This window comes from Aquarana catesbeiana, linkage group LG07 (assembly GCF_042186555.1).
Source record: "Aquarana catesbeiana isolate 2022-GZ linkage group LG07, ASM4218655v1, whole genome shotgun sequence".
Lineage (NCBI taxonomy): Eukaryota > Metazoa > Chordata > Amphibia > Anura > Ranidae > Aquarana > Aquarana catesbeiana.
Window position 1 is genome coordinate 38,519,553 of NC_133330.1, and position 13,013 is coordinate 38,532,565.

The window sequence follows — 13,013 nt, forward strand, 5'->3', positions numbered from 1 at the left end:
ATGGGCACAAATTGGCATCATTGATGGGCACAGATTGGTGTTACGGATGGGCACAGACTGGCATCAAATGATGGGCACTGTTGGGGCTGCACTGATGATCAGGGCACTGATTATCTGTACAGGTCTCCCCTGTGAGGAGATGCCGCTGATCGGCTCTCCTCTCCTCACACTCTGTCAATGTGAGGCGAGGAAAGCCGATTACCGGCACTTCCGTGTTTATGTGATTTTCTGTGATTGGACACAGCCAATTACTTGGGTAAAGAGCCACGTCATTGGCTCTTTACCGAGATCAGGGTTGCGCCATGTCCCAGGGACACAGCTTGCCTCCGACGTGCATGCGATCTCGGTGCGACTGGGCGACATCATATGAAGTCGGGGCAGAACAAGAGGGGATCCCCCGCCCACCGTCATTTGTTCATATGGTGGGAGGAAGGCCGTTAAAGTGGCAACAAACCCTGGTTTAACCCTTTCACTGCCAGGCCCTGTGCTTCATTTTTACACTCAGGTGGCCAGGCTATTCCCTTACAGCTTTTAGAGTTTGTTGAAGACCCCCAAAGCATATAATTTTCTGAAAGCACATGACCAGTAGAATACAAATAGGGTGCTACTGATTTTTAGGGCACAATGATATTTGCGCAAATGTTTATCAAAAACAATTTTTTCATTAAAAATACGCTAAAATCATTATTAACAGAAAAAAACACGGTACATTTTACAAAATTCCTACTAAATATAAAAGCTTGACCTGTATTGAGTTAATAAATAACAAATATTTGTAATTTTTAAATTACTTCTTTTTGCAAAATGGTGAAGACTGAACGTACACAAAAATGTAAATAACTGCATTTCTCAAAAAATCTGAGGGTTTTCATTGTTCCCTTAGGCTCCGTTCACATCTCCGCGTTCCGAATTGTGGGCGCGATTCTGCCTGTGATTCGCTATAACAGCAAATCGCGGGGGCGCATTGCACCCCAAACCCACCCACTTGTGACAATAGCGAATGAATATTCGCTATTGTCTTCTGGCTTCTCCTCCTGGCCAATCAGGATGGATCGGGTTGGCTGGTAGGAGAAGCTGAGGAAGCCATACAGTGGGTGAGTGTGGAGGGGGCGATGGGGGGCCATCACCGCGGAGAGTGCGGGCGGACCTGGTGTGATCTTACTATGTTTGTGGTTTTTTTTTTATTCTTTTTTACTTGTTACATTTTTTTACAGTTGTCTTTTCATTTCTTTATTTTTCTTTATTTATTTTTTTTTGGAGGAGGGGGGGGGGATATCTCTTTTTATGAGACAGAGAAAGGGAATGAAGATAGTCCCTTTTCTCTGAAGTGCTTTACTTGAATGAATGAGGAATTTGTATAGAGATTTCTCATTCATTCATAAAATGACAGTCTGATTCATAGTAACTCTTGCGGTTTACTATGTATCAGCTGTCAGTGGATATAGGAGCGATCGCTGCCTATGTCTACTGTACTACACGTGTTTACCAAGCTCCCCCAAGCCCCAACTTTACCCCCACCTGCACCGCTCCCCCCCCCCCTCCAGGGAGAAGCTGCAGGCGGCGGGACGGAAGCTGTTTGGAGCAAGCATAGATCGGGGGAGCGGGGGCAGTACGGGGGGGGGGGGGGGGGAATCTGACTAGCGGGGGGGACACATCTGTCCCAAACCCCCCAACAAACCTCCCAAGCTCCATGCAGCACCTGAAGCCGGCGGGAGTGGAAGAGAAGGGATGCTCGCTAATGGGGGTAGCTGCGGGGATCCGGTTTCTGGGGAGGGGGGGTTGGATCAGGCGCCCGGAGTTGGGGGGGGGGCGTTGTAATCAGTACTGGAGGGGAAGAAGGGGAGGGAAGGGGATAGGAAAGGAGAGTGGGGGGGGTAGTTTTAGGTGGAAGGTAGCGGCGGGAGTCGGAGAAGCACACACATTCGGTCACATTTGAGGTTAATAAAATGTGATCCGCTGATCAGGGTTATAGAATTATTCAATGAGAATGACAGAAACATATGCAAATTTTTTTTTAAATAAACATAAATAAACCCCATAATGTCGTGCCAGCCTCTAACAGGGCTTACTGGAACGTGTGCATTCTAAAAAGTAGAAGATGGACAAAGCCGCCGTGCCGGCGTATTACATTACTAATCCCGTCACCAGAACAAAACACATGAATACCTGATAATGATGAAAGTTCTTCCCAATTAATGTTATCTTTCTTTCCACATTGACAGGCAGTAAGGATGGGCTGTGAATGCTGTGCACACAAGGACAAGCTTCGGGGCCCACATAGGGTCCTCCATTGTTCTGCAATGGAAAAGAAAAAAAAATCACATGTGAAAGTTTACCAAACCCAGTTTAGAGGGACCTGAAAAATATTTCATTATTATCTACCCAGACTCTAAGCTGTCAATTATCATTCATTATTTTTAGTGTGTTATTAAAGTGAAACTACAGTAGTATTGGGTAAATTGCAATTTTCTTTGTAGGTTTCCCTAAATGTCTTTATATGTTTACCAAACTGAACTGAATTGAATTTTTGCAGGTTCAGGCCTCATTGCACACTGGACAGTTGGCAATCTCTCCTAGACGCCTTTCCTCCTGGCAGCAGCATTTTGGTAGAAAAAACGATTGTAAACATTTTACGCACGTTTTGGCACGTCAAGTGTTTTTTCTGCCAAAAAAGCTGCTGCTCCTGGAAACGCTAGCAGTGTTTTTTTTTCTGCCTCGAAACACCTATGTGTGCATGGGCACATATGCAGGGGCTTTAAGAGGCAGAACAAAAAAAAAATCTTTATTTCCCAGGGTCGTTGGCGCCGTCTAGTGGCAATAATGCAGTATTTTCCTGATTGAGGTAATTTTGATTGAGGTAATTTTTGAAAAAATACTGCATTATGGCCACTAGATAGAGATGACTATCCAAGAAAATAAATGTATTACACAAATAATAGGATGAAGATTCATGACAGGTGCATGGAATATTTAACACAAATGCACAGTGATTTCTTATAAAATAGACCCATATAATGTTGTGCCAGCATCTTTGCTATGGTTAGAGTGAAGAAGGGTTAGAAAATGTCTATATGACTCCTGGGATATGTTCATTCTTTGTATATAGGGTCTTACTGTTCTGTATATAGGGTCTTACCTCTGGCAGAGGCTGCTCCTGTACACTCTAGAACCACCTAACCCCAGTGCTGAAGCTCCTGTAAATGCTAGAACCACCTAATTCTGGTGCTGTAGCTTCTGTAAACTCTAGAACCACCTAATCCCAGTGCCGAAGCTCTTGTAAATGCTAGAACCACCTGATCCCGGTGTTGAAGCTCTTGTAAACTCTAGAACCACCTAATCCCGGCGCTGAAGCTCCTGTAAACTCTAGAACCACCAAATCCTGGTGCTGAAGCTCCTGTAAACTGTGGAACCACCTAATTCTGGTGCTGAAGCTTCTGTAAAAACTAGAACCACCTAATCCCGATGCTGAAGCTCCTGTAAATGCTAGAACCACCTAATCCCGGCGCTGAAGCTCCTGTAAACTCTGGAACCACCTAATCCTGATGCAAAGGCTCCTGTAAACTCTGGAACCACCTAATCCCGGTGCTGAAGCTCATGTAAAAACTAGAACTACCTAATCCCGGTGCTGAAGCTCCTGCAAACTCTGGAACCACCTAATCCTGGTGCTGAAGCTCCTGTAAATGCTAGAACCACCTAATCCCGGTGCTGAAGCTCTTGTAAACTCTGGAACCACCTAATCCTGGTGCTGAGGCTCCTGTAAATCCTGGAACCACCTAATCCCGGTGCTGAAGCTCCTGTAAACTCTGGAACCACCTAATCCCAATGTTGAAGCTCTTGTAAATGCTAGAACCACCTAATCCCGGCGCTGAAGCTCCTGTAAACTCTGGAACCACCTAATCCTGGTGCTAAGGCTCCTGTAAACTCTGGAACACCTAATCCCGGTGCTGAAGCTCATGTAAAAACTAGAACTACCTAATCCCGGTGCGGAAGCTCCTGTAAATGCTAGAACCACCTAATCCCGGTGCTGAAGCTCCTTTAAACTCTGGAACCACCTAATCCTGGTGCTGAGGCTCCTGTAAAATCTGGAACCACCTAATCCCGGTGCTGAAGCTCCTGTAAACTCTGGAACCACCTAATCCCAATGTTATAGCTCTTGTAAATTGTTCAACCACCTAATCCCAGTCCTGAAGCTCCTGTAAACTCTACAACCACCTAATCCTGATGCTGAAGCTCTTGTAAGCTCTGGAACCACCAAATCCTGGTGCAGAAGCACCTTTAAACTCTAGAACCACCAAATTGGCGCAGAAGCTCCTCTACATTCCAGAGGCAACAAATCCCGGTGCTGAAGCTCGTGTAAATGCTAGAACTACCTAATCCCGATGCTGAAGCACCTGTAAATGCTAGAACCATTTAATCCCGGTGCAGAAGCTCCTGTAAACTTTCAAACCAACAAGCCTCAGTGCTGAAACTCCTGTAAACTCAAGAACCACATAATCCTGGTGCAGAAGCTCCTGTAAACTCTAGAGCAACCAAATCCTGGTGCAGAAGCTTCTGTAAGCTCTAGAACTACCTAATCCTGGTATGGCTGTCTGCTGGAGACATTTTCCATCACCCTTCTCTTCTATGGCTCTTAGCATTGATAGGGTCTTCCAATAATAATGTTGCAGTTCCTAACTTTAACCCAGAAACTGACTTCCTAATTCACCACAATCCCTGACTACAACCTCACTAACATTGTCCTTGAGCACTGTCTCTCATCAGTGCCGCGCCAACTGGCACCGCTTAAGTTCAGAGCTTCACAGCAGTGGGACGTGCATGCCAGAGAGATCTCAAATAATGTGTCCCGGCTGATAATTGTACCCAGCGTGAGCCAGCTGGCTTCCCCGCAAAGACCTCAATATGTTAACGATTCTTCACAGAGACGCTGCCAAGCTGGAGACAGACCTTTGTACGCGCTGGTATTATCAATTAAACGCTCGTTCCTACAAGAGAAAAAAACTTCAACTAAACTTGTCCCATAAATCTAGAGTTCTCAACCTTGATACTTGCTGTAGAGGGCTCTCGGTATAATTTTGCAGCAGTTAAAGGAAGCTTTTATTGAAATTAGAACTTTTAAAGGTCAGTGAATGCACACTCCGGACAAAATGAAAAATGGTGTAATTATAACGAGGGAATGGACACAACCTAACAAATGATTTATTAATTCTAGTATTGATCATGCCCTGTTGTCTGCCCTATTATTGACATCTCAAGATTGGTGTACTAACTGCGCAGTAATAGTAGAAAACTTTTTAATCCAGTCATAATGAAACCAAAGGAAACACTTTGGAGTTGATTTACTAAAGGCAAATAGACTGTGCACTTTGCAAGGGAATTTGCTCTAGAGCAGTGGTCTCCAAACTGCGGCCCTTTGCTTGCTTTTATCCAGCCCTTGGGACAGTATTTTATTCACTGACACCAACCAAGGGGCACAGTTCCACCCAATGACACCAACAATGGGGCCCAATAATACCAAAGATGGGGGACCATTCCTTCCAAGGACACCAACAATGAGGCCCAATGACACCAATGATGGGGGACCATTCCTCCCAACGACACCAATGAAGGGGCACAGTTCCTCCCAATGACACCAAAGATCGGGCAATATTCCTCCCAACGACACCAACGATAGGGCACAGTTTCCCCCCCCCCAATGACCTCAACAATGGGGCACTATTGCTCTCACTGACACCAGAAATGGGGCATTGTTTACTCCAACTGATGCTGGGACAATTTCTACTCATGATGGCCACAGTCCAGCCAACCTAAAGTCTGAAGGACAGTAAACTGGCCCTTTGTTTAGAAAGTTTGGAGACCTCGGCTCTAGAGATTCGTTTTTTTTTTTTCATCAAACAGGTTCTTTACTGAACTTTAGATGAACAGATACAAACATGTAACATTAGTTCACATTGTGCCACACCTATACACATGTCAACAGCTTACAATACTTAGAGAAAAGGGAATTCCAGACAAGAAAACACAAGAACAATAGAAGTGTATATATATATATCACAACCGTCGATGAATAATAAAACTTGTCAAACATCCAAATCGTACTCAACCTCCAATTTTATGTCAGCTATGACTATCAAAAGTTATGATGTTCAAGCAGGGCATTGCAGCACCAGCATCTGAACAAGTTCACGCAGGCCAAGCCCAGGGGTATCCAGCCATGGTGCCCACATCCTATTATCAAACTTTCCCAAGCACTCTCTATGTTGGTATACATATTTCCCAAATATAAGGGTATTGCCCATGTAGGTCACCCACATTCGGAGGGAAGGAGAGTCGGGTGATTTCCAGAGCAGGAGAAGAAGCTTACGGGCCTGGAAGAGCGCTTGATTAAATGCTACTCTCATGGGCTCTTCTGCTATAAAGACAGATATGATGCCTAGCAGACAATATCTAGGGTCTAGCGGTACTTTAGATTGAAATACCCTATTAGGGTATTAAGGTATCCAGAACGTCTATCCAATATAGGTGGAGTTTAGGACGCCTCCAGAGAAGATGAATAAGATCACCTTTATCTTATTTGCATTTACAGCACATAGAATCTGTGAGTGTTCCCATATTGTGGAGCCTAACAGGAGTGTAGTGTGATCTGCTCTGAAGATTAGTAAATGAGGTAAAGCTTCACTTTGCAAAGAATACCCAATAACATGCAAGAAAAATAAAAAAACTGCATTTTGGCTTGCACATGATTGGATGATGGAAGTCCGCAGAGCTTACCCTCAACTGCACTTGCATATTGCACAGTCTATTTGCCTTTAGTAAATAAACTCCTTTGAGTGGAATAATTTTTCAGGGAGCCACATTATGTCTACTGAGGGTTAAGGGGCGTCAAGACCACCCGGTTGAGCCACTTTTTTTGCTGCACCTCAACTGCTCCTCCTTTAGTGGAAAAGACAGTGGTCGGGGTGTACTCATGTCGCGTCAGGAATTATACCCCCTGATGTGTTTGACAGGGTACTACCACCCATCGTACACGACCCATTCAAGTGAATAGAGGCCTTGCAAACACGTATAACAAATACAAGCGCAGTACAGTAGTCCACCATTTTTAGGGGTTTAAAGCGGGGTTCCACTCAAATTTTTAACTTAATATTACCCCCTTCAGTTCATTGCATAGATGTTCAAATGCCGCACAAAAATGTTTTTTATCGCTGTAATTACCTTTATTTTTATTTATTTATTATTGTTCTTTATTGTGGCACTTCCTGTCTCTCCTCCCATGGGAGTAGGCGTGTTTATTGCCTTTCCCCGGCGCCGCACTGTCTCCTGGGAGCTTAGTGTCAGGCTTCCCAAGATTCAGTGCGGAAACAATGATCATGCGTGTGAACAAGCTGCGGATGAACAGCATTCACCGCATCCAGGAAATCAATGCTTGTGGGCTTCACATACCCACAAGCAAGATGGAAACAGCCAGCATCGCATTTTTTAAGTTATTCTTCAGTATAAAAACAGACAGAGGCGGAAATATTACACCCAAACTGTGAGTATTATTTTGGGATTAGCAAAGTGTCTCAATGACCTAAAAAAAAAAAAAAAAAGATTGATCGCTGTACTCCCGCTTTAAACAGGAGGTGAGAAGGCAAAATACAGATCACTCTTCAGAGAAGCAAAGTAAGGGTAAACGAGGCCTATGCCAGAAAAAAAGCTATAGCATCTTGGTAATCACCATTATAAGAACCAAACAACATTTAATCCCTGAAAAGGGAGCAATAATCATGTCCTGAAGTATTCAGCTTCAAAATCATATAAGGGAAGTGTATTCTGCATCTACAACAGCGGGCCCCAACCTCAGTATTCAAGTATTCCTAACAGGACATGTTTTGGGAATTTACCTAAGAGAGAAGAGCTATCATAATCACACTATCATGCCAAAAGTATTGGGACACCTGCCTTTACACACACGTGAACTTTAATGGCATCCCAGTCTTAGTCCGTAGGGTTCAATATTGAGTTGGCCCACCCTTTGCAGCTATAACAGCTTCAACTCTTCTGGGAAGGCTGTCCACAAGGTTTAGGAGTATGTCTATGGGAATGTTTGACCATTCTTCCAGAAGCGCATTTGTGATGTCCGGCACTGATGGACGAGAAGGCCTGGCTCGCAGTCTCCACTCTAATTCATCCCAAAGCTGTTCTATCGGGTTGAGGTCAGGACTCTGTGCAGGCCAGTCACGTTCCTCCAACCCAAACTCACTCATCCATGTCTTTATGGACCTTGATTTGTGCAGTCATGTTGGGACAGGAAGGGGACATTACCAAACTCTTCCCACAAATTTGGGAGCATGAAATTGTCCAAAATGTCTTGGTATGCTGACGCCTTAAGAATTCCCTTCACTGGAACTAAGGGGCCAAGCCCAACCCCTGAAAGCAACCCCACACCATAATCCCCCCTCCACCAATTGATTTGGAGGGGTGGCCCAATACTTTTGGCAATATAGTGTGGATGAGTGAGTTTAGGGTGGAGGAACTTGACTGGCCTGCACAGAGTCTTGACTTCAACCCGATCGAACGCCTTTGGCATGAATTACAGCAGAGACTGCGAGCCAGGCATTCTTGTCCAACATCAGTGCCTGACCTCACAAATGCGCTTCTGGAAAAATGGTCAAACATTCCCATAGACACACTCCTAAACCTTGTGGACAGTCTTCCCAGAAGAGTTGAAGCTGTTATAGCTGCAAAGGGTGGGCCAACTCAATATTGAACCCTACAGACTAAGACTGGGATGCCATTAAAGTTCATGTGTGTTTAAAGGTAGGCATCCCAATACTTTTGACAATATAGTGTACCAAGCCAATTGGTTTAAAGCACCTGTGCAAATTGAAGGAAATCCTGAAAACATGATCTGTTTGGGGTAATTGAGGACTGAAGTTGAGAATCATCGATCAACAAGAAAACAGTGATGGCTTTGCTCAATTAAAATCCTTAAAGTGTCATTAAACCCGGACTATGAAAAACTCTCATTACATGATATATAACAGAGTGTTCATACTCACAAAGCCACTAAAGCATTCATTTTTTTGTAGAGTGAAATATACCTGGTTGATCCTGCCTTCAGCTGTCTCTCCCATCTTTTCTGTGTCCCCACTGCAGCCTGAGATTTTGTAGACCAGCTGGTGTCCTCTACAGAGCATGCTCTAATTTCAGTTCCCTTCTAAGCTCTTAATTTCCTCCTTTTTCTTATCTGTGAAGCCCGCATGACTATAGAGTCACACATCAGGGTGTATATAGAGTGGTAAATGTAAAAGAAAATAAAGTCCAGCGTGACATGGGGCCTACATGCTGACATCACATCGTCGCCTCTGGTTTACGGTTCGGCGCTCACTTATTGCTTTATTTTTTGGTATCATATATATTGACAGTGGTATATTACACTCCCCCAATAGGAGGACACATGTCCTCCTATTGCTAAACACTATGGGGGAGGGATATAATATACAGATTGAATACATTTACTAAGAAAGTCCCAAAAAACTTGCTAATATATGTAAAGTGCAAAAAAGCGCCTTGGATGCAGATGCCATCTGAACAAAATGAAAGCTGGTGTCAATCTTTGTTGACTCCACCTACACCATATTAATGCACGAAAAACACACATTTCATGTGCAATAAAGATATATAGGGAGCTGTAAAATAGTTTTTGATATATGTAATTTAATTTCAATTGCTCTTCTGAAACTGTTTTTTTTTTAGTCATGTGACTGGCACAGCACCAATCAGGGCTGGACAGACACTGTAGAGAACGTACATTGGCAGAGAAATATAAGCTCCCCCCAAAGATCTTGATCTGCAGATGCCAAAGAACAGGGAGAGATCATGTGAACACACAACAGCGCTGCAGGAACAAGATACTTAGAGGATTAGATCATCCATGATCGCCTCTATGGCCTTGGAGGACCGGAGCGGCATCATGACATCACTTCCGGTCCAGGGTGGAAGTAAACAATTTTTTTTTTTTTAAAGCAAAAAAAAAATATTTTTGACCTTTTGCTTTTAAAGGTGAAGGAGAGATCTGGGGTCTTTTTAACCCCATGTCTCTCAATAAAAAGGACCTGTCGTCCTTATTTCTATTACAAGGGATGTTTACATTCCTTGTAATAGGAATAAAAGTGATTGAAAACTAAAAAATTAAAGGGACAGTTTAAAAGTAAAAAATAAAAAGTAAAACAAATAAGAAAAAAAAAATTGAAAGCTTCCCCATTCCTTTCCTCCTCAGGCAGAAGCCCACGCATATGAATACAGTGTTCGCACCACGCATGTGAGGTATCGCACGAACGTTGCACCACGCATGTGAGGTATCGCACGAACATTAGAGCGAGAGCAATAATTCTAGTGCTAGACTTTCTCTGTAACTCTAAACATGTAGCCTGTAAAAATTTTAAAGTGTCGCCTATGGAGATTTTTAAGTATCGTAGTTTGCCACCATTCCATGAGTCTGCGCAATTTTAAAGCGTGACATGTTAGGTATCTATTTTCATTAAAGTGTATTTTTTCCCAAAAAATTGCATTTGCAAAACCGCTGCACAAATATCGTGTGACACAAAAAAAATCAACGATCGCCATTTTTTCCCCTAAGGTCTCTGCTAAAAAAAAAAAAAAAAAAGTATAATGTTTGAAGGTTATAAGTAATTTTCTAGAAAAGAAATACTAAATAAAGTGCCAGAAAAAGCTTGGTCTTAAAGTGGTTAAAGCAAACCTGTGTCCAGACAATTTTGCCAACCATTTCAAAATGTCTAACAGAAAGGGACAAGTATCTGTGGGATATTACACTGTGGAAATAGCCCGGGTACAGTAAGTAAAAAGAAAACAACTCAAGTATGAGTGGAACCCTAAACTGTCTACTGGTGCTAAATACAACCCGATTCTTCCATGTAGAGCAACAGATTAGACGCAACTGCAGTTAATGTGATTAGAATACCAAAGAGCGAATTAATGTATACAAGCAACACGATTATTTGTACTTTTTGTATATAATCAGATAATCAGAGAGTCTTTTAGAATTCCTCATTAATTACCTGTGTGTTTATCATGAGTTCAGCAAATCCCAAAGAATCAGCCTGATAATCCATATCTGGTTCTATTATAGAAGGAAACTGAGGCGAGACACCGTCCACGTCTCCATCCCCAGAGAGGATAGTGGATGCTGAAAAGGAAGATGTATCATTATCCATGTTGACCAAGTCCACCCAGTCTTCTGCCTCTGTGTGATCCAAGCTCTCTTTGGTACTGCCCACCATAACTACTGTGGGTGGCTCTTCTGAATACGGAGCCTCAGTTTCCAAGTCTTCAGGAAAATCTGGCAAAGATGGCACAACCGATGTTTCATTGGTGGCTGGATGAGGTGACAGAGTAGACGTAAAATCTTCTGATGATGGAGGGAGTGTGGTGGGAGCGAATGTAGTATCTCTTTCATTATTAGAAGCGGTAGGAACTGGAATCAGTGGTGAAACTGTAAATTCGCTGGGTGTGGTGGGACTTTCAGTTGTCCAAATCTCCTCAGCTTTACCAGAGTCGGGAGTGGCAGGAAGGACTTCATCATCGGTAACAATTGGACTTGTAAAGATATCCACAGGCAAGGTGGTTGGAATTGTTGTAGGGACACTGGTTGGCTCTTCTGTTGGAGGTTGAGTTGTCAACTCTGGAGTCAACTCCTCAGTTGTAGGCTCCAGTGTAGTTGGTTCTGGTGTGGTTGGCTCTGGAGTAGTCACTATGGTTGTAATGACAATGGTGGTTGGCACGGTGGTGGGGATTGGTGTGGTTGTGGTTACAATGACAGGGAGTGTTGTACTTTCAGTGGTGGTTGTAGTAGAAGCCTCTGGGGTTGGACTAGGCGTCCTTATTTTTACTGTTGTAGCTGGAGTGGGAGTGGTTGGAATAACTTCAGGTGTTGGCTCTGGTTCTGGCACAATTACAGGAGTGAAAACATCTGGGGCTGGATTCTTCTCCTATGGCAGAAATAACAGGAAAAAATACATATTACAAGATTAAAGGAAGATGTTACAATATGTTGCACAACTGAATTCATCCATGATCTGTATCTAGACCAACTTAAGGCTGTCTATAGATATAAGAAGGAAATAGGATGCTCAGGTGCTATCAGATCATCCTTGGGCAAGGAAACCAAAAGAGGACTCCTTGGGCTTGCAATGTTGGTTTTGCAGATCTAGCATGTTTTTTATCAATGCAGATGGAAGGTGGTGACGGGAGCAGGCAGATGCTGCCAACACCATTTAGCTCAGGGACAAAAAACTGAGATCGGAGTGGGTTTCCTAAGCTGTGTTTAGATCAATGTCTCCCCTGAGTGTTATAGGCAAGAGGGTGCCTGCCAGCATAACCATCAGATTGTCATGGGAGATATCTATTGGCTTGTGACAACAATGGTCCAGCTTATTTAAGGTGGATTTTTCCTCAGGTTGAAGGAAAGAATATTTCTTAATTTATTGCCAGTTTTATGCTTTCCCTCTTTCTCCAAGGAAAATAGACTAAAAATCGCTGTTACTGATATACAAATTTTGACTCTAACCCCTTCCTCTGGCTGCAGATATGTTCAGAGAACTGTGAACCGGCAAAGGAAGTGCAAAAGGGTATATGACATGCAAACTTTGCCTGTCAGACTGGCTTTACCTTCTAACACTGTTTTTTTATTTAGTTTTGGACAGGGTGTAGAATAATTACAACCCTTGTTAAATATTTATTACTGTCTATGTGCCTGCTAGGCAGGGAGCCAAAATAAACCTGGCCGGGGTTTTGACTATTCTCTACTCTGTCCAAAATGGAAAAAAAAAAGTTTTGGCTTTGGTTATACTTTAAATTAGATAAATATATTGCAGGTATATCAAAATAAAAGGTGTGCAAACTCTTATGCCGCGTACACACGGTCGGACTTTTCGTCTACAAAAGTCCAACGGACGCTGACGGACTAAAGCTGGCTGGTAATCCGATCGTGTGTGGGCTTCTCCGGACTTTCA

The 13,013-nt window shown here is 43.2% G+C and overlaps 1 protein-coding gene across 2 annotated transcripts in view; it reads right to left on the reverse strand.

Annotated features, from left to right (window-relative positions):
- The window catches only part of PLXNB1 (plexin B1), a 328,789-nt gene that overhangs the window by 50,262 nt on the left and 265,514 nt on the right, over positions 1-13,013 (reverse strand). For both annotated transcript variants that reach the window (XM_073592010.1, XM_073592011.1), the window contains exons 11-12: positions 11,061-11,990; positions 2,167-2,295 (exon numbers count right to left, since the gene is read on the reverse strand). In XM_073592010.1, the coding sequence (XP_073448111.1) occupies positions 2,167-2,295; positions 11,061-11,990 (1,059 nt within the window). The remainder of the gene's footprint in view (positions 1-2,166; positions 2,296-11,060; positions 11,991-13,013) is intronic.